Source organism: Bactrocera dorsalis, chromosome 3 (assembly GCF_023373825.1).
Source record: "Bactrocera dorsalis isolate Fly_Bdor chromosome 3, ASM2337382v1, whole genome shotgun sequence".
Taxonomy (NCBI): domain Eukaryota; kingdom Metazoa; phylum Arthropoda; class Insecta; order Diptera; family Tephritidae; genus Bactrocera; species Bactrocera dorsalis.
The window spans coordinates 5603664-5631594 of record NC_064305.1 but is presented as its reverse complement, the minus strand read 5'-3'; the positions used below and the strand labels follow the sequence as shown (position 1 = coordinate 5631594).

General features: G+C 31.7%; 2 protein-coding genes and 5 non-coding genes across 8 annotated transcripts in view; 6 read left to right on the top strand and 1 right to left on the bottom strand.

Annotated features, from left to right (window-relative positions):
• The window catches only part of LOC105228476 (probable phospholipid-transporting ATPase IA), a 118816-nt gene extending 101541 nt beyond the window's left edge, over window positions 1-17275 (bottom strand). Inside the window, exon 1 of one of the 2 annotated variants that reach the window (XM_049453602.1) lies at window positions 16493-17275. In XM_049453602.1, coding sequence (XP_049309559.1) covers window positions 16493-16613 — 121 coding nt within the window. In that variant the 5' untranslated portion in view covers window positions 16614-17275. The remainder of the gene's footprint in view (window positions 1-16492) is intronic. The other variant, XM_049453603.1, reaches the window with a different exon arrangement.
• On the top strand, window positions 10106-10179 carry Trnai-aau (transfer RNA isoleucine (anticodon AAU)). The gene has a single exon. It is a non-coding gene; the product is annotated as a tRNA-Ile (tRNA).
• Window positions 11251-11324, top strand: Trnan-guu (transfer RNA asparagine (anticodon GUU)). Its single transcript has one exon. It is a non-coding gene; the product is annotated as a tRNA-Asn (tRNA).
• Window positions 11667-11739, top strand: Trnak-cuu (transfer RNA lysine (anticodon CUU)). Its single transcript has one exon. It is a non-coding gene; the product is annotated as a tRNA-Lys (tRNA).
• Window positions 12941-13013, top strand: Trnak-cuu (transfer RNA lysine (anticodon CUU)). Its single transcript has one exon. It is a non-coding gene; the product is annotated as a tRNA-Lys (tRNA).
• Window positions 13457-13530, top strand: Trnai-aau (transfer RNA isoleucine (anticodon AAU)). The gene has a single exon. It is a non-coding gene; the product is annotated as a tRNA-Ile (tRNA).
• Window positions 17276-19867: 2592 nt separating the features above from the next.
• Window positions 19868-21657, top strand: LOC105228416 (uncharacterized). The gene is made up of 2 exons (XM_011208240.4): window positions 19868-20435; window positions 20913-21657. The coding sequence occupies exons 1-2, from the start codon at window positions 19904-19906 to the stop codon at window positions 21593-21595; spliced, it is 1215 nt and encodes a 404-aa protein (XP_011206542.2). The 5' UTR covers window positions 19868-19903; the 3' UTR covers window positions 21596-21657.
• The last annotated feature ends 6274 nt before the right edge of the window (window positions 21658-27931 follow it).

Sequence of the window (27931 nt, the reverse complement as noted above, 5' to 3'; positions counted from 1 at the left end):
TCACTTTAGTCAATACTGGATAACACGGATAACAAATTTCAAATATGAGTTTGAAGGTAAGCGTATAAAAACAATACTGGATAATCCGGATAACAAGTTTGCTTATTATATTTTACAAGTAAACTTAGAAAAAACATGTAAAGCTGTCTAAAACAGTTATCCGCATTCATTGGATAAAAAAAAATTTATAAAAAATTTCATGTTAGACACGTCACACGGATAACAAATTTCACATTTGATTCTAAAGAGAAGCGTTTTAAAAAATAATTCCAGATAGTCCGGATAACAAATTTTCTTATTATATTTTACAAGTAAGCTTACAAATACCATTTAAAGCTGGCTGCGTTTAATAACTCGAATAACATGCATTGCCTAAAAACTAGCTTTTTATATAAAAATAATTAAACAACACACAAGTTAAGCTGGGATAATGATCTAAACTATAATGCTTTGTGAATTGCAACAGTTCGTATAAGACATCTGTGCACTTTGAATGCTAAAATTGCGATATAGACAACAGTGGATAAGCACGGATAAATAGATCTCAGAATCAAGCTGGGATAAAGCTTTAAAAAAAACATTATTGAATTGCAAAATTTCGAGTACTGCTGAGTACTTTTAATGTTAAAAACGAGATATGTATAAATAACATTTGATAAGCATGGATAAATATATAACAGCTTTGAAACTAGTGTTTTAAAATTATAAACCACTTATGTATGTGGCTCACAGCTCTTTTAAAGAAAAAAGTTTAAATCAAACAGTTCGGATAAAGCTTTTGCATACTTTGAATCATAAAAATGCGTTAGAAAAATACATTGGGTAATCGAGTAGGATACAATTATTTGGAAGAAAATAAATAACATAATCTTAATTGCTTAGATAATGCATTTAAGCAAAAAAAAATTAGTTCCAACAGTTCGGATAAGACTTTTGACTGCTTTGACTGCTAAAAATGCGATATAAATGACATTGAGTAAACGCGGATAACACGGATAAACACATATTAGCTTTAAAAGTACTTTAAAACTATCGACCATGTATAAAGTTCACAATTTTTTGAAAGAAAAAGAAAAAATTAATTAAACTTTTGTAAAAAAAATATTATTTGATAAAGTAAAGGTTAGAATAAACAGCTAGGGCCGTCCTTACAAGTCTATAAGGTTCATTAGAAGTACTAAAAATATGCATACTCAAACATTTCTCATAAAGCTGAGCAAATACAATAATTCTAATGATTAAAGTGTTACGGCGGATAAATCGGATAATACATATTTCTAAGAAATGTTTGATTATATGATCTCTACAATATTTACCGGTACTGTTGCTTCGAAAAAAACAACTCAAAAGCATATATCCCTGTACTTTCGGTAATAAATTTTTTAGTACTTCTGCGCTTTATAATTTTTAAAACAGTTTAAAGCAGCGGCGCTTAAATGTATGCTATAATTCTCTTACAGCCTTACACAACTCCAAAACACACATAAATCATGCAGCAAATCACCTGAAGCCAACGGGCATAGTAGAGCTGGTAAAATACTGAATTCGGTAGCCTGTGTAGACAACAACAATTGCCACAGAAAGCAGCAGCTACAACAATAACATTCTCATAACGGCATATTTAATATTTGTGTGGAGTTGGAAAAAAAGCAACGATTTGTACAAATTCGCACACAATGCAAAATTGCTATGCGCTCCAGAAGAATTCATAAACAAAATCTCGCCGCACCACAAAAATCCGAGTAATAAAATGTAATGTATACGACACGTAAGCCAATGTTGCAGCGTGGAAGGCGGGGATAAATATGGCACGGAGCGCAGCTGAGGTGCTAAATTTAAAACAAAGCGGAGGCAAACAATTTTAAAACACGCGATCGGCGTATAATACTAAAAAATGTAGAAAATACTTTTAAATTCTTTTTTCAAGCACAAAATATGCATTTTGTTAAAAAAAACAGAACCTGCGCGGAAATAACACTTTATTTTAATTATATGTGTCGTCAGTGTAATTTAATACGAATTTAACACGCGCAAATATTACATTTTTATATTAAAAAACTCCACTACAGTTACAACAGCAAATTTTCACACAAAATTCTTCGAAAGTATGCATTGACAGCGACCGTTACATGATTTTTGAAAAGTGTTTGATTTTTGGCGTCATTCTCAAACAGTCGTCCGCACCGCACGAAAGCCGAAAAGCAACTGTTACGCGCCTGAAAGCAGACTAGCAACGCCAACGAGCACAACGACCGGTGCCAGCGGATTTGAAGCGAACCAAAAGCCAAGCAAACCGCCAAACAAGTAAGCAGCAGACAATGGTACTTGGACGCAGCAAGGAATCACACCGATTGCAGACGACAACGAACCAGGCAAGCAACCGACGGTCGAGCCTGCGAAGTTCGAACAGATTTGTCAAACGCAAAGCGTGGCGAGGATAGATAAAGGAGGCCAGCAATAATTGCTACTTTTTTTCTTTAAATATTATTGTTATTATTATGATTTTCTTTTATTTATTTATTTATTTTTTTTTTGGAAGCATGGCAAGCAATGATTATTTTAGCGTTGACTTTCGCCTGATGAGTTGTCACCGAAAAGGCAAAAGCACTTTTATATTTTTGCTGTGCATTGGCAATATTTACGCTTATTAAAATGCGTGCGGCAGAGCAAGATTCAACTTCGCAACTCATGCTAGCTATGAGAGACTCTACGCGCGTGGCATGAAATATGATTAGCAATTCATGGCTGGTATATACGCTGTTATTTGTATAGTAGAGATATAAATAATCAACTTTTATTGGTGGCATTTTAATTTGGGCTGTTATTCGTGATAAACATTGTGCAAATATAAAAAAAACAAATAAAAAAAATTAAAAAACAAAAAAAATTAAAAATTAAAAATTAAAAATTAAAAATTAAAAAATAAAAAATAAAAAATTAATAAAATAAATAAAAATTAATAAAAAAAAATAAATAAATAAAAATAAAATTTAAAAAGGGAATAAAGTTACAAAAATAATAATAAATGAAAGTAATATAAAAATATGTATGTATAAAAATACACACATTAAAAAATTATAAATTCTAAAATTTATATGTACATATATAAATTAATATTAATTTAATAAAATTTATGAAATTAGAAAAAAACTAAAAAAAATATTTATATAAATAAATAATAATTTTAATGGATAAAATAAAAAATTATAGGTACATAAAATATAAAAAAAACATGAAATAAAAAATATGTGTATAAAAACCATAAAAAAAATTAAAAACAAATAAAAATAAACTTTAAAAATTAAAAAAAAACTTGATGTTAAAAAAATAATAAAATAAATTTAAAAAATATTTAAAAATTAAACATACATATAATATAAAAAATATTAGTAAAATAATAAAAAATATGTAATAAAAAATATATAAAAAAAAACATACGAAAAAAATAAAAAAATTATATATAAAAAATAAATAAAAAAAACATACGAAAAAACATACGAAAAAAATAAAAAAATTATATATGAAAAATAAATAAAAAAAATTTAAATGAGATGAAATTAAAAAAAAAAATAAATAAATAAATAAAATACATTCATAAAAATAACATTCATAAAAAAGTTCCAAAATTATATATAATAAATAATAAAATAAATAAATTTAAAAATTTAATAAATATAATTAAAAAAAAAAATAAATGAAAATATATGCACACATAAAAAAGTTCTAAAAATTATACATACACATAATATAAAAAATAATAAAATAAATAAAAAAATATACATATGTATTAAAAATTAAAACAAACAGAATATCTATAAAAATTAAAAAAAAAAATAATTAATTAAAAAAAATATACAATTTAATATAAAAAATAATAATAAAATATTTTAAAAATATAAAATAAAAAATATATAAAAGAAAATCAAATTAAATACTCATACACATTCACATTCATTCCTCAAATTTTATTTTATTTTCCTAATTTTAACGCACAGCTGGAGACTATGTCGTTTACTTTAAATGTTTTGCTTGTTAACAACGCCATTACCAACACATACTTAAAACAAATTGCGAACGCCAAAATTTCCAACGTCCGTCGTTCTAAGACCAACCTGGCATGTGAGCGCTGCGAGCGCCAGAAGTGTTAAATGATGCATTTTTTTTTTAATTTCTTAACATCTCTTACCCAACGCTACTGCCTTTTCACACTTCAGTCAGATTTTTTTACGCCAAAATTAAAAAATTGAAAAACAGCAGGTTAAGTACTCTGCGACACGCCACATAGCAAACGAGTCTGATGCGCGAAAAAGAGTTGAGCGCGGTGTGAGTAAAGATGAAGTAAACACGAAGTTGTTGGCTAGCGGGTGTATAGTTCCTAGCAGTTATATACAGGGTGGTGAAAGTGTGTGTTACTATAACTACAATGAACATTCACCATTAAATTTGAGATGATTTTTTATTTCTTTCAGAAAAAAGTAGGGAAGAAATGAGACCTTGCTATTAAGGTTTTTTCTACTTTGTCCAAAATTTCATATATTTGTATTTAAAATTTGTATTACATTTATTTTGGAGCAATATAATTTTCAACCACCCTGTATTGATGTATAAACTTTGCAACGCATCGATGTAGGTTGTCTATGTAAGGCATTTCTTTGGCAGAAACCCATTAAGAGGCTTGTACATTGCTCCCCCTGCCGATATTGCCTGCTTGAATGTGGCCTTGTCAAAGTTCAAACGAGAACCAGTCAAAATGTCAGACAGACAGACACCCACAACAAATCATATTGACTGCTGAAAAGCTTTGAATGTGAATTTGCTAAGATACCAACAATAACAAAAACACACACACATACGAAGTGAGCGCTAAAAGCTATGGCGACGTTGGAAAACACGGTTGCTCTCGCCTATCTTTAAAAAAGTTTGACATATAGAGGTTATTTAACCTTGTTGATTACGATGAGCGTTACACACGCTAAAAAATCACTAATTGCCTAATTTGTATATAGAATCGTATAATTAATTGGTGAAATCGGCAAACATTAATGTTAACAACTTATTCGGTGAGCACACACAAACTTTTTTAAATGAAAAATTATAATTGAACGGTTTTTTGCTTTTCTATGAACCTTTTTGCACAGTGGTTCTGTAGTGAAGACTATGTATTAGGGTGTGTACATGTTTAGTTGCTACAAGTTATGATGTTTTTAATTTTAATGCTTGAGAGAACTTATTTGAAAAAAAATTTAGAAACTTTGGCTATATTTTTATTTAATTTTAATTTAATTAATTTTTGAATTTAAATTTCATTTTATTTATTTTTTTTTATTTAATTTCAATTTAATTAACTATATTTTTACATTTAATAAACTTTTTATTTTAATTTAATATTAATTTTACTTAATTAAATTTAAAAAAAAAAAATAAATAAAGAATAATAATTAATTTAATAAATTTTAATTAAAATGATTTTATTGCGTTAAATGAAAAAAAATAAACTATGTAAATAAAACTAATTAATTTAAAATTTAAATTAATTACTTAATTTTGTTAATTAATTAAATTTTTTGAAATTCAAATAATTTCTGGATAAAAATCAATATCACAATAAAAAACTCATTTTACTGAAGATAATGGCTATTCTTCGTTAAGAAAACGAAAATCCGATATGGAAAATTTTATAAAAAAAATCTCCACTAGAAAAAATACGATGTATTTTTATACTAGAGTCAGAAATGACGTGGAAAATAATATTTTAAAAAATTTGAATAATAAATAAAAAATATTATGATGAAAAATTTAGTACATCCCTAGCTTTAGGAATGAAGCTGTACAATATAATATATGCACATATAAAAAATATTAAAAATTATAAAAATATTAAAAAAAGAACAAAATAATAAATACAAATAAATAAATAAAATATTTAAAAAAAGCACTAAAGACAATTGATTAAAAAATAATTTTAATGTAAAAAGAATTTTGAAAAATGTTAAAAAAAAAAATAAAAAAATTTAAGAACAAAAATTTAGTGCAACCCCAGATCCAGAAATGAATTCTGGATAATATAAGCACATATAAAAAAATATTAAACATTATAAAAATATTAATTAAATAAAATAAAACACTAAATAAATTAAAAAATATATATATAATGTAAAATAAAAACACTTAAAACATATATTAAAAAAATTATTTTTAGGCAGAAAATTTTATTTTGAAAATTGTTTAAATATTAAATAAAAAATGTAGTACACCCCTAAGACGTCTAGGAATAAAGTTACACAATATACTAAAATATGTTTGTGAGCGTGTCTATACCTGCATAAGTGTCTAACATTAAAATTTGCATCTAAGAGTCACAATAAAGCTCTTATTAAAATTGCTGTCGCCCTGGTAAAAATGCTTAAATTTTGTTTGTCAGCAAGTTAAGCGAAGCACGCAAACAATCAAAACGGTCACGGACTCTTACTGTCAGCATTACAAACGGTATTGTATTTTAATGGGATGATGGCAATGCTCTTAGCAAAAGAACCCTAACTGATTTGCAAATTTTTGATAAGAAATCAGACATTTTTAAGAGCAATAAAATAAACTATTTTTGAAATATAGAAGTTATCGTAAAAATATTACAAAAGTTTATAGAAATTGAAAATAAGAGTTTAAGTGAAATTGAGAAGTCAATAAAGGCTTCATTCAATTGTGTGAATGCGCACAAAATAGGAGCGTTATTAATTAAGAGATAGTACATTTGAAACGAAGAGGTTCAGCCATCAACAAATCAACCCGCAAATGAAGCATTAAACGCAGAGTTGCATGCAAATCAAAGAGATCCGATTGAGATTTCACCGGCAATAATAATAAAAACGAATTAAGTCGGTACTTTGTGCTGGCAGCCACTTAAGGGAATAAAAGTATGCAAAACACAGACAGAGTAAATATTTTGACGCAAAGAAACATGGCGAATGCTCTTAAGCGTAGGCAATGAGTAGATGTTATCTACCTAAAACAATTTTTCTGTGAAAAAGCATAGAAAAATGTGCTTAGAAATGATTTTCTCTTAAAAGCGGAATTGAAGAAAGAAAACTCGGCAATGATATGCTTAAGTACATATTAAACGACGAAATCACTAAATTTTAGCATTGGAATCGAAAATACTTTTATGTCAATAATATATTAAAATTATTAGCAAGTTTTTATATGCATTATATAATAAATATATAAATATAATAATATTTAATAAGTAATAATGATTTGAAAATATTTTTTTTTAATTTTAAGCAATTAATTTGGTAAAAAAAATCAAAAATGAAAACTTAAACTTGGAATCAAAAATATTTGTATGTCAATAATAAGTATGTTACACATAAAATTATTCGTATGTTTTTATACGTATTATATAATAAATATGTTTATATTTTTTATATTGTTTGCCTAAATCTTTACCAAACGAACATGAATTAATAAAATTAGTAATTTTGGAACTAAAAGTAATTAATATTTGGTATTTGTGTTATGTATAATAGGAATAGTAAAAATGGAAAATATAAATTGATTTAATTTTTTTTTTTTTTAATTAATTTTATGAAAAAATTAAAAGTAAAATATAAATATACATAAATTAAAATAAATTAGAAAATGTTTTTAAATTAAAATTAATTACAAATAAATTTATAATTAAAGTTAAATTTAAAAATTAATTAAATGAAACCAATTAATTTAAAATTTAATTTACTTAATTAAAAAAATTAACTTAAAAATAATTAGAAATTTAAATAATTACAGTCATCAAGGATTTGTTGCTTACCCCAGCAATTTCTACGCTACCTGCGGCCGTGGCGGTCCTTGGTCAATTAGAAATTATTGATGAAATATTAAAATTTTCAAACCTAGGCAAAGATATCTTGAAATAATTTTTTAAGATAAAATAATGATTAGCAGTAAAAAAAAAACAATTATTAAGATTGCTCTTGCAACAATGACTTAATTATTCTTTTTATTAATTTTTTCATTAAAATATTATTAAAAGCAAAAATTGCAAATAAATTAGAAAACCACAAAATTTTGTGAAACTGTAGAAGTAATTTTTTATCCTTTTTTAAAAAATAAAATTTAAAAAATAATTAAAAAAATATACATATAGATTTTTTTATAATTTTTTTTTTAATTTTGGAAAAATTTCAAAATTCTTACATATTTTTAAGTACCTTTTTCAGTTTTGAAAAATAGTATTTAAAAAAATTATTTGACTATTTTTTATAAAAAATTATTTTTCAATCCAAAATTAAATTTTTATTTTTATATACTCGTATGCATATATAAATATATATTTTTTTTGAAAACGAAAATATTTTTAAAATATTATTTTTCAAAACAGAAAAAAGTAATTAAAAATATGCGAAGAATTTTGAATTCCACACTGGATTTTAGATAGAAAATAGTTAAAATACAATTTTACGTAATTTCATTGAAAAATTAAGCATTTTTCCTAGACAAAGGAGAAAATTTGCAAAAATTTTAAATTTAGGGAAAAATTTGGCTGATTTTTCTGAATAAGTACACACATTTTACAAACAATAACAAATTCAAACAATTGTATTACTTAAATATCTATAAATGCCTAAGAGCAGCTATTTCTAGTACAGAATCTCTTTTTTGCCCGCTTGACCCCGACAATAATAATAAAGCACTTTCTTCGGGTTTGCTGCTCTTCCACAAAAGTACGAAAGCAATAAAAAAAGCGCATTTGCTATTTAAAGCACATGAAAGAAGAGTGCTTTCAGCAAACTTAATATTTTTCCACAGCAATTGTGGTGTTGTTGTATGTAAGTGAGCCAGCTGTTTAAGGGAAGCTTCAAGCCAACTTTCTACACTTCATGAAAGGCTGCTACAAAAGCGAGTTTGAAAACGCGAGTAACTACTTTTTCAAAGAGGGTTCGGTTCGCCGGCGCACAATAGTAGTCAGCGAAATCGTAGGACTCTTTATGAAAAATGTAACATGCGGTCTGGGTTGACCGGAAGAGTGCTTTTACACCAAATATTTCGTACTAATTTTCGAAACGGTCACACATAATCAGCGCAACTACTCTTTTATGGTACTATTTCCAGCAGAGCTGCATGCAAATGTGCTCTATTGACGCGCCGAAAGCGAAAATGTATCCCTTAAACTCCCGTTTCCTGCTACTTTGGTGGCTGCTACGCTTTCATGTCGGCGCTGGTTGACAAAAAAGAGCAAGAAATGTTTAAGCGAAAATACCAGGCGAGCAGCCGGCAGTAGCAGCACATGGCTGTGAGTGGTGTGCTCTTGTTTGTCTGACATGCGATTTGGCGCGCACTCGTTCGCTTTGCCAGCGGCGGCGGTTGCCCACAAAAAGGCATTGTGGAAAGGTTTGTTGTTGCTTAAATTTCTTATTGTTGGTCAGTGTGTGTGTGGGCTCTTTATTTCTTGCTCTATGTCAGGCGCTCGCTTTATTGGTGTTCTTACTCACCTTGTGTGCACACTTTTTACTGTTGCTATTGTTGTTACTTGCACATACATACATACGATCATTTAAATATACACACATATGTCATTTTGTGACTCAGTTTGTTCGTGATTTTATTTTGCTTTTTAATTAGCGCTGCTTTAGCATATTTCTTTCTCTACACACACGTGTGTATCCAATATATAGAATTCTCTTGTGCCCAAAAGAGCGCTGCGGTCGCCATTGTCCAATAGCAATGTTTTGAGAATTTATAGCGGTATCGTTTATTTTTATGAGTGCTCTGCGTTGTCTCTTTGGTATTTTATAACTTGTTGTTGTTGTTGGTATGAGTAGGTAGTATGTTTTTGTTGCTGTTATTTGTTCTACACTTAAGTTGAGCTGCTATTTTATGCGATTGCTTTCGTTTGCCAACGTCCAAAAGTCATTGAAAAGAAAAGTTATAATATGCTTATCTCTTAAACATCGTAAGATTATTACTCTGTTGAGCAGTCAATCAGACCTTCATTAACTTTTGTTCTACTTTTATCTCTGATGTATTATCTAACGTCCACATTTAGTTAGTAGAGAGCTAGTAGAGAGTTTATTTGCTCTTAACATGGCACTTTGTCCATTGCTAAATATGTGGCCCATTAGCTCAGTTGGTTAGAGCGTCGTGCTAATAACGCGAAGGTCGCGGGTTCGATCCCCTCATGGGCCAAATTTAATTTTTTTCGCCATATTTTGACACTTTGATTATTTTGGGCCAAAAACTTAAAGCTCGGATCATTCTACTATAGGAAAAACACATCACCACAATCGTTCTAAGTAGCATTAGCTTCGTTAAACGCATTATCAGTTGTCTCGATGTTGTCTATTCCCCTAATCAGAGCTGAGTTTTAAATTTTTTCTTGTTGGTCTGCGTGAAAAATCTATGTTCTGTGAACAGACAACTAAAGATTCAGGATGTTTGGGTAAGATATTCGTGAAATAGATTTGTAAAATATGGTGGGACGAAAGCTTCCACGACGATTGTAGTTTAAATGTGCTCTATCCAATCCTAAAACAGGGAGACCCCACAATCTGCGCCAACAACCGTGGGATGAGCCTCATTATCGCATATAAGATTTTATCGAGCGTACTGTATGAAAGATTAAAGCCCACCGTCAACATACTGATTGGACCTTATCAGTGTGGCTTTATGCAATTATTCCCGTCCTGGTATATAGTGCAGAGGCATGGACGAGGAAAGACCAAAGATCTGTCACTATTACAATTCGGCTTTCTCATATTTTTTAGCCTCTTAAAAGTATGAACTTCGAAGATGAAGAATGAAGATTATATAAATTAATGAATAAAAGTTGCCAAGGTTAGATGTTATTAAGTGTCATTTCGAGAAATCTTTGTTATATTATTGTATTGTACTCATAATATTTTAGGGCTGTCATAGTTTTACCTCATCATTTTTAAACCTCCCACAGACTTATCAGACATGAATTTTACCCATAACGTCTAAAGAGTATCATAGTTTTGCCAATTCATTATGACGCCTCTCATATTATTTTTCACTTTTCTAAAAACACCTTCTAGCTTTTCAGTACAAAATATTTTGCGAATCAAAGCTTTAAGGCAGTCAAGTTAATTTGCTGGTTTATATTTGAGAATTTCGAATTTTTATAAGAATTATTTGTAGCATTTGCATCAGTCCTCAAAACTTAAACTGCCACTAACCGTTTACTAAGATTCTTATAACTAGTATTGAAGAAGTAACTTGGACATTAAATTGATAACTGCCTCCGTGGCGCAATTGGCTAGCGCGTTCGGCTGTTAACCGAAAGGTTGGTGGTTCGAGCCCACCCGGGGGCGCAAATATTTTTGCGAAAATTTTTGAAGTATTTTTTTAACAAAGCAAGTACATAAGTTTTGATAATCTATATAACGTATATACAATACATACTATAAACTGAAATACTGGACAATGTATATTAATCGTTCTTTAATTTTGCTACAAAGAGAGCACATGTAAATGGAAACCCATTATTTAGAGAGAATATTATTAAATTCATGCAAAAAGTTTGAAAGGAAGTTCTCTATAGAGAATAGAGAATTTCCTTTCAAACTTTTTGAAATTCTCTATTCTCTATAGAGAACTTCCTTTCAAACTTTTGCATGACCTGAGGTATGCTGTTTTGCACCAGTTTCGCAACAGCCCGGCTAGCTCAGTCGGTAGAGCATGAGACTCTTAATCTCAGGGTCGTGGGTTCGAGCCCCACGTTGGGCGCATTGATTTTTTTTTTATTTATTATATGTAATTATATTTTTTCCTAATTTCGACTCCAATCACCCTTCCTTCTGATCCTTATAAAAAAAAAAAGCACTGAATTTGTTCAAACTTATTTCCTATATACTATATAACAAACCAACAAACTTATCCAATAAATCTCGAAAAAATACATGGAATGTCATTTAGATTATCTGCAGAGAATTTCAATGAAACTTAAGCTGAAAATTATACATATGTATGTACACATTGCTTTTTCGTCAATCCGAGTCAAATTTGATCAAATTCTACATATGTATTGTTCAAACAAAAGAGAAAAATTAGATTACCAGACAGTTCGACTAGTGAACAGATAGGCTACGTAAAACAATCTTCTGGATTTGTTCGATAAGTCATGTTGTGAACTCAAAATAGATTCGAAGTTCTTCCAACCAATAGCAAAGTTTTTAAGCTACGTTTTGCAAAATAACACTGAACCAAGTAATTGTATCTAACCCGCTTTCTGGCAGTGTCCAGGATGATGGAACCAAAACAATACATTGCGGTGGGGTTTCACACCATAAAGGAGTTGTTCCTCATGGAGGAGAGAGTTGGGAAAGAACGGCACTGGCAGCAGGAATGCGCCATTCCAAGCTACTGCTGGAACCTTCCAAGGTTTGGTAATATCATCAGCCTCCCTTGTCGCTCTCTATACAGGACACTGTAGGCTCAGAAGTACTTATCTAACATGGGCATAGTCTCTTGTGCAAACTGCCGGTTTTGCGACATGGAACAGGAAAATCCAGAACACCTGATTCTAGATTGCACAGCAATTTGTGGAAGCAGGCTCAAGGCCCTAGATAACATATGAGAGGACACAATAGACCATAGGTCGCAGTTTAAAGCCTCAATTATTCTCTAACTATTTATATAAGTAATTGTATAGAAAGTAAAATGGTTATAATACATATATACATACATATATTATGTATTTAAAAATGTAATTTTTTTTTTGAAGGAAGCATCCCGCTGCTTTTTAAGACATAATCAAGCCCGAATCAAATCCGATAGTACCACCTTAAGAAACCCATAAAATTTGGTTAGAGCCTTACCTAAATTTCTTTTATTATATTACTTCTCATCTTTCACTCATTTCAAGGGACAACTAGATCTGAGCGTTTTACTGTTCCCTTTAACAGTTATTTAATCGCCACGTCGACATGCCCGGCTAGCTCAGTCGGTAGAGCATGAGACTCTTAATCTCAGGGTCGTGGGTTCGAGCCCCACGTTGGGCGCAGACAACTTTTTTGGACTTTTTCTCAAATTGCATGCAATAATAATGTAAATAAAAAAATACAAGTTACTGCTTTGTTAAATTAAAAAAGTAGTTTGAGCTTCTAAAAAGAATTGTCTGATATTTTTAGCCAAATTATTTTGAAGAAATTATGCTTGTAGAAAAATGTGATTTAGGTTACTGGATATATTATATAACTATTAATTAATTAATAATAATAGTCTATAATTATTAATTAAATAAAAATAACAATAATATCAATATGATTAACTGAAATCAGTGATACATGAGAGCTTCTTGAGAGCGCATCTATTCGTACTTATGAGTAATTGCGGTTCTACTCAATATATGTATAACGGTACCGAGAATCATTTATTCTCAAAATTATCACTGCATTCTTTTTCTCCGCTTTTATGTGTGACATTTGTCTACCAAATCATAACTGGCCCATTAGCTCAGTTGGTTAGAGCGTCGTGCTAATAACGCGAAGGTCGCGGGTTCGATCCCCTCATGGGCCAATATACATTTTTTTGTTTTTGCTTTAATTTGAGATTTTGAACGCACGAAGTGTGGAGATCTGCGTGCGTGATAAAGGATAAATGACGACAAGACAGGACACACCGCAAATTAGGTGTGCGCTATAGAGAAAAATTTACTTGGGTAGAGACAATCATCCCACTTGCTGGTAACTAAGCGAATAAACATATATGTATTATCTTTGCGACATGGAATATATATGTATGTATGTTTATTCAATGAAAATATATGTATGTACATAATTTCACTTTAATTTTCACGAATGTAATTTTTTCTACAATTATCTTCTGCACTTGAACATTTCGTGACTGAAAGTAATTAAATATGGAAAGGCACATGAAGTTATATAAGAGCCTCAGCGACGAGAGGATAAAAAATACTCGCAAAAAAAGATAAAATTTTATGTAGGCAGTTTAAATTTTTTCGATTAGGTTTACAGCGCCTAGCTAATTTTTTTTTTAGCCGACCAGCAGATTATCTACTTTCTTCTCATGCATTGCGGTTCGTTAGGCGTTGAAAAATAACAAATTCACAGCCAACCGACAGCAAAGGAGTGCCACATGCAGGCCACAGAAATCACGAGAATTATAGTCTGTAGTAGATATGTAGTTGTATTAGGGAAGAGTACTAAGTATGAAAGTGACGTGCGCAATTCCTTCGTGTGCAAAATAAAAGCTGGGAAGCTAAATCTAGATGAAGCAAGGTCTGCATTTGGCGACTGTCACTAAGGTGTGTCAACACAAATCACTGTTTTTGTCTTATTTTTTGTTTTTTATAAGTGATGTGTAAGTTTTAATGGCAACATTGGTATAGTTTCAGGCGCGTATGCATGCCTGCTCTCTTCAAACCTTTTATGAGCGTCATGGCTCTTATGTGTAAGACTTAATACTGCTTAAATTGTGTTAAGCTAATATATTGCTTTTAGTACAAGCTTTAATGCCGACTTTTTAGTCGTTGATAAGGTCATTCGTCGCATTAACGCGTGGGCTTACGATGAATGCGTTAATAAAAATAAATATAGCATATAAATAGGCGCTGTGCGCGTTCATGTGACCATTACCTACGCTCACATACGCTTGAGTTCACTCTTAATAGCGGTATATTACATATTTGGACGAAGAATGAGTTTCAAAAGCTTACAGAAAGTTAAAAAAACTAATGGAAATAATGGTTGAACTAAAATTTAAAGATCGTTAAATATCGATGACGGTATTTTGACAGCTCGTGGGGGCCACATTTGTTTACAGATTTGATCTAAATTTTTGTCAGTTTGTGTAGTAAGCTTTGTCACATTTCATTTTAGTTCAACGCTTGGAAAATGTTCAAGATTATTACGCAAATTCACGTTCTCCCTGCCTGAACACTCGGAAATCCTCACACACTTTGATTTCATACCGGATCACTTGGATCATGGAATCGCTAAATCGAACTCTGGAGACTCCTTTTCTGCCCATATACCGCCAAGGAGTTATGGATGGAAGGAAGCCCTTGTAGGAGAGGAGTAGTGAGCTTCTTTACGGTTGGGTCAAAGCTTAAGGGGAAGGTTGGTAGAGGGAGTTACTGTCAGGATGTTTCTATCAACTCCAGCTTCAGACTTCATGACTATTTCACTGTGTTCCAAGCATTGAGGTAGCAGTAGATTTCCTGCTTCAGAATGCAGCCCCCTTCAGAGAGGTGACCAGCTTGAACTGATTAACAGTGTGTTCAGGTTTGGTCAAGGAGTGCCTAACCTCGTTATCAATAGCATCGAGTGTCTTTGTGACAAGACTGGTATGGATGTCAGACCACAGTGGAATCACAGGAAAATGTAAAGCTAACAATTAACATGAGTTTAAGGTATTGTGATTGACTCCATCTAATGGTCATAGGCTTGTTGTTTCTTTAAATATCGTTCACCTTGGATATCTCAATGTCATAAAAAATATACAGATATACAAATTCAATGATGATAATTAGGGCTATCAAGGTCGAAATGCACATAACTTGGCCTACGCTGCATTGTCTTAATAACATATGGTTTCTCAAATTGATTGACTCTATGTTGTTCGAATGTTTTCAGCTCATAACCTCAAATTATAGGTAAATACAAAAATCTATTGTAGACTAAATTTCATTTTCGTTACTTTGTTTCTTATTGAAAGAGTGTTTCTAAATAATATTTTTATTATAGGCGGTTACAAGAGGCTACGGGTTTCAAAAAATCGAATATTTTTATTGTCTTATTTAATTCTAGAAAACCTCTAGAGTATTGACCTAAACTTTCAAGTTGATCCGAGTAATAGTTTCAGAAATACAGCCTTAAAAACTTATGTGCTCGAGGCTGGTTAGGCTAAGTGCGCCGTCTTTAAACGAGTTTTTCTCGAAACTGTGTTTTTGAAGTCGGTTGGCAAGATTTCTTGAGAACTATTCAACCGATCTTCATGAAATTTTACACAGGTTTTTGAGTTACAACTCTTAAAGACTTGGACGAAGGATTTTTTTCTTGATTACAACTATTAAAAAAAAAGTTTGCGAAATTTTCATTTTTTTTTGTAAAAACGTAACACGTATTTTTTTCATTTTAGGTGATCCTCTAAGGAGTTATCCTGCCAACGCGGGCACACCTTTTTCCGAATGGTCACCGGAAATGGCGGATTTTTTTCTTAATAGTATGTGTTTGTGAAAATAATAAATTCTTTTAAAATAGTTCATTTTTATATGAGAAAAATTGTTGAAAAAAGCTTGTTTTTTACCCGAGGAAACTGTGACTCCTGAAGTACTCATGATTGTAAAATAAATATTCCAATATTAATTAAGTGCACTTATTGCGTATTATAATTAAATTTAATTTGTGTTCTTATCACAAATATACAAATATTTACATCCATAAATATGTTTCTGTGTATACATACATACATGTATGTATAGGCAATCTGCAAACAGCATACCAAACATCTTACTCACCTCTGCCTCTGATGCCCTCATACTCGCGCCGACGATGTTGCCCCCCAACAACAGCAACTTCCGCATCATCATTCTGCCGCCGATAGGAGGAGAGACGCGAACGAATGGATGAAAAAGGCATAACCACGAACTGTTATTAAACTCCGTCAGCAAATAGTTGAGATAAATTATTTCGAAATATGATCTAAAACTGTATGAACATTTAGCAAGCACATAAAATGAACGCCACCAAGAAGGGGCGTACTAAAGCGCGCACTACTGGGGCTTCGCCAGCAACAAGCGAACGCGAACGTTGCACCGAAGGCGGAAATGATACAAATTTTTCCAAACGTGTTGCACAAACTAATACACATACACTGGCACTTTGCTTTTTTTAAATACGCGAATTATTACCGAAAAAACGCTCGCGCTTCAAAATTAATTAACGTATATGTTTGTATGTATTTATTATTATTATTATTGCAGCCACAAGTGACGCGCTGGTCATAAGTTTCGCTATTTACGCATTGCCACAAAGGACTGTCTCTATTATCTTATCGCTGATAAAGAAGCGAGCACAAAGCCCTCTATAATCTTCTCGATTACTTAAGCACACAACTATTTATTTTTCATTACACTCTAATAGCCGATTAAGCACAGATTTTAGCACAATTATCTTTCACATTATTTTAATATTATTGCTGCGTACATTGCGCCGTTATAATAAATCTAATGCACCGAACAATAACAAACTGCAATTATTTTCAGCTGACCAAAGCAAAAGTGCAATAAAGCATAAAGAGCAGAGTAAAGAAACAACAGCGTAAAGGGAAAACAATAGAAATATTGATAACCGAACGCTACATATCTACAATTAGGCATGAGAGCGTGAGAGAGAGAGAGAGCGCGCTGATATAAACGAAAACCACAACAGATGATAACAAAAACGTGCTTGTGAAAAGGTGGCCACACCTGCAGATCAGCTGTTCAAGTGCTGAACATTGGCAAATTCGCTTTTTAACATAATAAGCGCATGGAAATCATAGAGGACACGCTTGTCGCCGGTTATTTTGAAAGTTTCAACAGCATTTACTTACTTTAGCAATAACAACAGAGAACGAAAATTAAAAAACGCATAATAATCGATGTAAAGATAAATAGATGAGAATTGCAGGTCTATTGTGACCATTTTCGATGTAATAAACGTGATCTTCTTTCTATGTACTTAGCTTGCGAACGCCTTCTGCAAGGATGATAGTGTTTTATGGAAACTTACAGAACTTTTATACAAAGAAAAAACGTTATGTGAGAAAGTTTTTTTACATACATACATATGTATGTATATATAGGGTCTATGAACAAGAGCGACGCCACCACTACTTCGTCTGCATATCTCCTCTCTTTGAATGACTCGGTAGAGAATTTCGCGTGAAATTTTGGTTGTAGTGCGCTGAAGCTTATCCTCGTGCACCCCGAGAGTTGCTGGTTGATTGGCGTAAACCTCTGATTTAACATTTTTTTTTTAAGATGGAATCATGTGTAGAAGTTCACGCAAGTGAGGAAAGTTCTCTGAGCGCCACCAGAAACGATATGGCTCAAGCAGCTCACGACTTTCGGTCTTAGACCAAGTATCCTCTGAGTAGCCAAAGAATATCCGTTTGAAGGCGAACTAAAGTGATAAGGTAAACCATTCCTCCGGAGGGTTGTGAGCTGGGTTTGGAACCCGCTACGTCAAAAATGCCCCAATGAAAAAGAAACAACATTCTTGGATGAGAGACACTCCTTTCGACTTAACATATTCCTCACGAAAATAATCTAAAGGCGTTAAATCCAATGATTTTGGCGCCAATTTGTGAGAGCCTTTTCTCGTCATTAAGGAATCGCTAAACTTTTCACGCAATATGTCCACGTTTAGACGTGACATAAGGCGTTACACCGTTTTGTTGGTAATAGAGATCATGTTATAACGGTCGCTATTGATGATAACGGCATATTCTGCCTCATTTCGAAGGAAATAAAGCTGCCATAACATAATCCTCACCAAACGATTAATTTTCGGGAATGGAATTGGGGATGAACCACAGAGAATTTGACTTTCCTGTGTTTCAGTACTCACCCCAAAAGCGACAATTTTGTTTGTTGGTGAAGTCATTAAGCCAGAAATGAACATATACATTAGCTACCGAAGTAGGCGAATTTCCGTAATAATCTTGAATCAAAGTGGAACGTGACATGATGAAATGGCAAACCTTACTTAAATCACATCATCCCTATTGGCAGACGCTGTTTTGTTTTTATGTGTTGTACTTATGCCGAATTCATCATTTTTAGTAAATTAAAATTAATTTTGTCGATTGTTAGTATTTTTCTATTTGTTTTGTGGTTACTTTCACTTTCAGTCTATCTTTTAATCATTCCTGGAATTTAGCATTGTAAACAAGCTCTTGGAATTTCCGGATACAATACTTATGTACATATGTATGTATAAGCATAATTATATTTTGAATGACCTTTATATTATCAGTTTAAATGTCAATATATATTCTGAGCAAAAAATACCCGGAATTGTAAATAAAACGCAAAATATTTAATATATTTATTCTTCAATATTAATTTTGTCACCTTCAAAGTAATATACTTACGCCAACGATTTCTCTAGACCTTGAAACACTTTTCATAAGCACTTGTAAAGATGGCCCTCAGCTCCTTCAGCGAATTTTGTTTTATTTCTTCGATCGACTGAAAACGGTTTCCACGGTGCGGCAATTTCAGAACAAGAAAAAATCCCACGGAGCCAAACCTGGTGAATACGGTGATTGATCAATGGTATTCATTGGGATTTTAGCTTTAAATTCGGTCACAATCGTACTCTTTTTGAAGAAAATTCAGCTTTATCGGGGCGATATCCACCAAAATCATTCGAACGGGCTCGCGAAAGATGTCGAGCTCTCTCGCCATCCCTCTAATACTTGCTGACGATTTTCAAGCACCACATCCTTCAGGTCTAAGGTGATCCAGAACGAGTCATGTCATCAACGATCTCTCGACCGTCTTTTAAAGTTTTGTCGTAGGATAATAAGCCTTTTCCAACATTCGCAACGATTCCGCATGCGAAATAAGGTTAGATATACTCGTACAAAATTTTAGACCAATTATTTATTCGATATTTTTATTCATTGTAAAGTCGCAACGTACTTCTGAGAAGTCCCGACTTAATTTCCGGGTTCTTTTTTGTTCCAATGTATTTAAAAGAAAAAAAAAATAAAATATAACCAGTAGACTGCAGTCAAATACAAAATTATTCTACACAGGAGCACCAGGGGTATCACAAAAACTGATAAGGCAGCGCTTCAAAAAAAAAACACTCATGTGTCCCTTGCATATAATTACAAGTTGCACTTAACATCACAGTCAAAGTCTTCCGAGCTCGAGATGAGTTTAGTCAAATACGGAATTTTGCTTGCAACGCTAACGCTAGCTTTAACTGAAGCTCAGAACGAGTGCGTTGTACCGATCGCTTCAAAGCGCCACCTTTACATACAATGGCCTTTGATTTATAAATCCAACGGCGAGTTGTATCCAGTACAGTTGGACGCGGAGCAACAGACGGCCAGTGTATACTTACCTGTCGGCGAAGAGGTTTTGCTCTCATGTGGACCAAATTACCTGAAAAATTTTCATCGTACAGAGACGTTGAGTGTAAAATGTGAAAGTGACGGCAAGTTGATATCATTGAGTAGCGATGCTGGCATAGAAAACGGGGCGAAAGCAGTCAGTTATTTTGCCTGTGATTTGCGTGTCGTCGAAGAAGTGCTAAGTACGGTAAATGACTGCAGTTCTCAGGCTTGGACGCCGGTTGCATACGGATATGTGAATCCATTCGATCATCTTACACATATAATCGGCGAGGCGTGTTACGATGAGAATGAGGGACGTACCATATTTGCGCATATCAAGCTGAGCGGTATGTATAGTATTAAACAAATAGAGCGAGCCCATTTTTTTTTCAATAAAATAATAAACGTTGAAAATGTTCTACGTATCATTCTGAGCAACTTTGCCTTAAAGACTATGGGTCTTAGTGGTTTTTAAGTTCAAGTTTGAAAACCCTGAATAAATGGTTGTATTTGGAAATAAGTGCTATAGTTTTCCGATCTGACCGATTCCGCCAAAAGATCAATAACATAGAATATAAAAATCCGCATACCTATTTAATCATATTCCGATATCATCTCAAAAACTGACGAACAAATTTTTATGATTCGCCTTAAAGATCGCTAGCTTGAAACCCATAGTCTCTTAGACAAAGTTGTTCAGAATGCTCCACAGAACATTAGCTGTCTACGCGATTTTTCCGTTTTTTGTCTGTAAGCCAACCTGCCCTAATATATTAATCCTTAAATTCATATATTTTTAAATGCAATTTTGTTTTAAAATTTAGATAACCCATACCTGCAACGGCTACCAAAAGACTTTCTCACAAAATTCCACCATCCCGATGGACGTTATAAAAGTCAACTTTTCCGTGGCCTATATTTCGATGAAATCTACGAGCGTATACGTCAAACATTGCACACGAAGTCTGCTCCTTTCTTACATAAAGCCAACTTCGTAGACGATTTTTTCATAAGCAATGCGCAATTGCAAGCAGTGAAGAAATTAAGTTGGAATTATTTTGTTGCACATGATGACCTTGATGCATGGACCGAACTCAAGCGGAACATATTAGCACATCGAAATACCAGCAAAGCTGATCTGGACATTTATGTTGGCAGTCATGGCACGCAGGTGTTAAATGGCCCTAATGGTGAACAAATGAAGCTCTACCTACATCCAGAATCGGGTGAGTATGGGAAATTCCCCGTGCCAGAACTCTTGTGGATCGTTGTGAAGGAGGAAGATAAATCAACGGCTTTTGGTGTGTACAACGATGCAAATCCGAAGTCGTTACAAGGAGTTGTCTCGGTCACATCGCATGCGCCAATTTGTGAGAGCAAATGTGGTGAGATCACTTGGCTTTCGGATGCATCGAAAAATAGTGGACTTATCTGCTGTAATGTGTCAGAGTTTAGGAAAGTTGTGACGGAAGTTCCCGCCATAACAGAAAAGGATAGTCCTTTTTAAATATTTAAAGCTATGAAAATGATTAATGAAAATAATTAATAAAAATAACATAGAAAACAAGACATTCTTTTGTTTTTCGAATATAGTTCAACAAAGAGTTCTAGAGAATTTGTAAATATTTCATCATTTACGATAGAAACTTAAAAGTTGACTATCGCAACAATGAATCTAAAAGAAAATATTTCAAGCTTAGAGAGGCGCTTTGCCTAGTACGCGAGCAAGCATCTTTGATTGGTACAAATTATTCAAGGAGCGTCGAGAACGCCTTGACGACGAACGACGGACCACGTCCAGGACGGCCATCAACATCAACTGATCATCAACACGTCAATGAAATAAAGGAATTGGTGCAAGAGAAGCGTATAACATAACAACGTATAACAGTCAGAGTTCTTACCGACAACGTGGAAAATCGGAAGAATCAGAGAAAACCATTTTGTAAGATCATTTGGGCCTAGGAAAAAATTACAATTGGTTCGAAAAAAAACACTAATTTTTTTGAAAAATAACGCAACGAAAGCTACTCCGAAAATTGACTTTAACAACTGTTTCGAGGATTGGGAAAAACGTTTTACTTAACTCAGGACAACATAGATTTTGAAGAACAAATTAAGAATTTTAAAATTATGAACGAGGTCTTACTATTTTTTACTCATAGTAGTACTACTGTGCCCAAAAAATAAGGTGACATTTGAATTTAAACTGCGCGCGCAGAAGGATATGGAGAATTATTTTTTTTTTTAGGTTGGTAGTACTGTCAGTCACATTTATGTCAAATTTCATGTCGAAATATTAATTAATGTTTGAGATACGTGTCATTTTGTGAGCTGCTAAAAGTGAGTTTTTCGTTTTTTGCGATGTCGAAATTTGTTGAGCAAAGAATTTGCATTAAATTTTGTTTACGTTATGCGTCGTTTGCGTAACGCTATCCGCCTAAAAAGGCCGGAATTGTGGAAAGACAATTCTTGGTTTTTACACCACGATAATGCATCATCCCATACTGCCCTCGTAATTCGTGATCATTTCGCCAAAAACTCAACCCATATCGTTCCGCAACCACCGTATTCACCTGATCTGGCGCCGTGCGACTTCTGGCTGTTCACCAAGCTCAAAAGACCGCTCCGGGGACACCGTTTTTATACGATAGAGGAGATTCAAGCCGCAGCGAAGACGGAACTGAAGGCCATCCCGAAAAGTGACAAAACCAGCGTTTCGAAGATTGGAAAATCCGTTGGCATAAGTGCATTGCATTGAGAGGGGATTACTTTGAAGGGGATGAAATTGATTTGGAGAATAAGGAATTTTAAAAATAAATACAATGTCACCTTATTTTTTGGGCACTGTAGTATAAGGATTTCTTATAAGGATTGAGCATTAAACTCAAATCTAAATCATTAGCTTAAAAACAAAAAATCCACCAAAGTCAATAACAGGCACAATAGGTTTAAAAAAAAAAAAAATATTTATCAGATAGATCAGAAAGTCAGCAATTGATGAAGTTCACCAAATAAATAGCCAAGGAGTTTACGCCAATGACAGGATATGTGAAATGATGAAGGAAGTTTGCTAAAAAGCTGAATAAAGATTGATTCAAATCAAGAGAAATATAAATTGTATTTTATTCTATATATAAACCATAAAATCTACAGAAGTGATCAAATGTATTTTAAAAAGTAAAGCACAATATTGCGGTGTCATCAGCAAAAGTGGCAGTCATACTGTTTGGTGCTAACGGTAAGTCTCTCGAATAAGGCCTTCGTGCCATACCTTGTCAAAGGCTTGTGCAACGTCAAGGAATACAGCTGAGCATACGTCTCCCTCCTCCAGTGATTTTTCTATTTCTGATGTTATTCTGAGAATTTTTTCTATTGTTGAATGCTTATTTCTAAAGTCGATGATTCTGATGCGATGGGATTAACTGCTTTTCGTCGATTAGAGATTTTAATCTTAGATAAATTAATTTTTCAAAAAGTTTTGAGATTTGTGGAAGTAGAGAAATTGGTCTATATGACGAGATTATGCGAGGATCCTTTCCTGGCTAAGGAACCATAACAACTTCGGCAACTTTCCAAAGGCTTGGAAAATGGGACAGACGGATTGCTGTATTGAAAAGATAGGTGAGCTTCCGTGAACATTTGTATGGTAACTGCTTTAACACTTCAGCTGTAATTAAGTCGAAGCCAGCTGACATGACAAGGATTATATGTAATAATTTTCGACAGAAACTTAAGCGTTAACCACAGAAAAAAGGGAAATAAAATTAAAGGAAGTGAGGATGAGTTTAGAAATATTTCAAAAGTTTGACAGCAGCTTTGCCCAGTACGAACACAAATATAAAAATAAGGGAAAAGGATTGGGTATTAAACGCAGCAAATTTGGCAATAAAATCCGTTTGAAGGCGAGCTAAAGTGAGAAGGCGAAACATCCCCTGCAAAGGGTTGTGCGCTGGGTTTGGGATCCGCCACCTAAAAAAACACTCCCAATGAAAAATGAACAACAGCCTCGGATGAGAGACCCCCTTTTGATGTCGACAATATAAAGGAAGTTTGCTAAAAAAAGCTGAATAAATATTCATTCAAATCAACAGAAATATAAATTGTATTAAATTCTATATCCATACATATGTACAGTAAAAGCTACAGAGGTGGTCAAAAGTATAACATAACGAAATATGTTTGTACATTCCATAGAAATCGAAACAACTTTCATTTCATATAAAAAAAAAATAGGGAGAACGTAAGGAGACATGACAAGGATTATATGTAATAATTTTCGACAGAAACTTAAGAAATAAATGTTAACCACAGAAAAGAAGAGAAATAAAATTAAAGGAATTGAGGATGAGTTTTGAAATATTTCAAAAGCAGCTTTGCCCAGTACGAACACAAATATAAAAATAAGGGAAAAGGATTGGGGATTAAACGGAGCCAATTTGGCAGTAAAATTAATGGATTTTTTTCTCACCAAAAGAAGAAAGGAATTTGGCACTATAAAAAAAAGAAGGATGTTTATTCAACGTGAACCAAAGTGGCAGTGAACTTGCTTTCCAAACATGCCTCCTTATATACCATTTTTCCATGGCGTATAAATTTCATAAAAAAATCAAAAGTTTTCAATTTGCATATAAAAAAACAGTTTCCTCAGCCTGCTTCGATTTTTTTTCAAAGGCTAGTAGTGCCGGTTTGCATTTCAAACGTAGTAGAAAAACTACATTTTTCTTATGAAAACTACTAAAATAGTGTAAAATGCAGTAAACTGAAACTATTCAGATGCTGTGCCTTTTGGCTTATATAGCCTAAGAAAATTATAACAGAACAAAGGGCTGAAAAAAATTATCAGCTTAAGAAAATTATAACTATTGAAACACTATTATAGCTTTTGAAACACTAAGCCCTTTTTCTCAATGTTAGCAGCCATATTTGTCAGTTAAGTTCTGGTTAACTTAACCAAAACTCCTTCTTTATATAAAGAGCTTTTTTAAGCGGAACTTAGTTTAACCAGATATTGAAAAAACCGAGTCCTCACCAACTAATCTAATAATATACAATGTATGACGTTTGTACGCGACCTTATTGCAATATTTATAGTCGCATAAAAATACGAAATGCATATATTGCTTTAATTTATTGTAAAAAAATATGTATATTTAAACTACTAATATTCCGCCATACTACAATTTTCACCATACATACTACGAAATGAATATGCTTTAACGACACACTGCAGAACATCTGGTAAATCACGCCGCGGCGCGTCCCTAGCAACGGTGACTGCCATCAGCATTGCTAACATGAATGGCTGAATTCAAAATGGCTCTTATATACACGTTATATAATAATATATGTTGTATTTATATAATATGTAAATAAGTACAAATGGTTTAAGGGGGTGTTCTGGTCTGCATAAATGGATTTCAGGTAAATTTTAACTGTTGCAAAATAAAGGACCAACGCTTGAGTTATGAACTTTTTCAATAGATTTCTCAAGAAAAAAGAGAAGTAATACATAAATGTAAGTAAATAATAAATTACAAAATATATTAAAAATTAATAATAATAATAATATTCTTTAAAAATTAGCAAATAAAAATTATAATAAATAAAACTAATAATAATGAAAAAATAAAATAATTAAAATAATAGTAATAAGAAACGAAACCTTAAAAACAAACAAAAAATAATATTTAAAGTAAACAAATAAAAAATTATAAAATAAATATAATAATAAAAAAATATATATTATAAACAAAATAATGAAAAAATTTAAAAAACAAATCTTAAAAATAGAAAAAATAACTGAAATAAAATAAGCAAATAATAAATTATAAAATAAGCATGATAAAAAAATAAAGAAATAATAATAAAAAGCATAAATCTTTAAATATAATAATCAAAAAATTAAAATAACAGTAATAAAAACCCAAATCTTAATAACAAAAAAAAATTTAAATACAGTAAGCAAATAAAAAATAATAAAATAAATGTAATAAAACATAATAAAAAACAATAATTTAATAATTTTTTAATAATTAAAAAAATAAAAATAAATACATTGTATATCTAAAAAATAAAAGTAAAATAATTGAATTGCAATAAATAAATAATAAATTGCGTAATAAATATAATAAAAAATAAAAAACAAAATAAAAAATAAGTCTTAAAAAAATGAATTAAAATAGGTAAATAATAAATTATAAAATAAATGTAATAAATACAAATAATCAAATAACAGTAATTAAAAAACGAATCTTAATATAAAAAAAAAATAATTTAATTAAAGTAAGCAAATAAAAAATAATAAAATAAATATAATAAAAATAAAAAAATATAAAAATAATATTAATAATAATAAATAAGTCTTAAAACAAAAAAAATTGAATCAAAATAAGTAAATAATATATTGTAAAATAAATATAATAAAAAAACAAAAAAAAAAATAGTAATAATAATATTTATAATAATATTCTTCGAAAATTTTAGCACTACTCGCTGTGTTTATGAAATTTTTTATATTATAATATCAAACGTTGAACGGTAAATAAAGTCCGCACCCAATTTCTTTATTAAGATTTTGTGGTTAATTTTTTAATTGAAAATGTATTTCTTTATTTTCTACTTTCCTTTTAATTTAAATACATACATATGTATTTCTGTATTTAATGGCATACTTATGTATATGTGCTATATATAATGTATAATTTATATTTTATATTTTAATTATAATATTTGTATGTATAATAATATATAATTATAATAATATGTACATACATACATATGTATGTATACAACTACAAAGCTTATTAAATTTATGCGTGTATATGTGTATATAGTCGCATAATACGAGTATGTGCTTAATTTAGTTTCTTAGGGCCGTCATCTCAATGACTGGTTACCAGCTAGCTAACAGTTAAGTTCTGGTTGACTCAATCAAGACTTCTGCTTTCGGCAAAGAACATTTTTTTTAACCAGAACTTAACTGATAGATGACTACTAATCAGGCTTTGAGAAAACGGCACTTAAAGTACATAGATTCATTATCCATTAATAATCTATTTTTGAGGTATAAACATATTCAGCGGGTAAATAAGGCAATTTGGAGAGATGGTTATTTAACAAAAAAAAAACGCATATGTATATAACATACATACATATTATGTACTTGCGAAATAATAATTTTTATAAAATTTCTTTAAAAAATTTAATGCTGCGGGCTCGATAAATACTTGTCTCAAAATGGTTTTTATAAAAATACATCTCATTAGCAGATATTGTACATATGCATATATGTATGTAAGTACGTTCGAGCGGGTTGTTTTTTAGGGAGACAAAAATACGGAAAATCGCGTATGCGGTCAGTACGGTTCATTCTGACCAATTTGGCCTAAGAGACCAGGGGTCTAAAACCGCTTTCGAGCCAGCGATTTTTAAGGCGAAGTTTTTTGGGGATCATAAAAATTCGTTAGTGAGTTTTTGAGATATCGGAAGGAAATTGAATGCGGAGATATATTTTGATATTTCATTGATCATTTTTCGAAATCGATAAGATCGGATAACTATATATATCACATATCTTCCATACAAGCATGCATTCAGATTTCTTAAAGTTCGCCTTAAAAACCGCTGGTCAGAATGAGCCGTAGAACATTTTCCACATATGCGATTTTGTAAAAAGAATCGACCCGGTCTAATGCGAATTTTGAAATTATTTAAATTTTATTTACTTGTGTTTTTTTTTGGGGTAATTCGCCGTCTCAAATGTTTATATGCATGTATGTATATAACCTATAATTTGCATATGATGCTTTTAAGCCGAATTTTTAATTTAATTTTTTTTCTT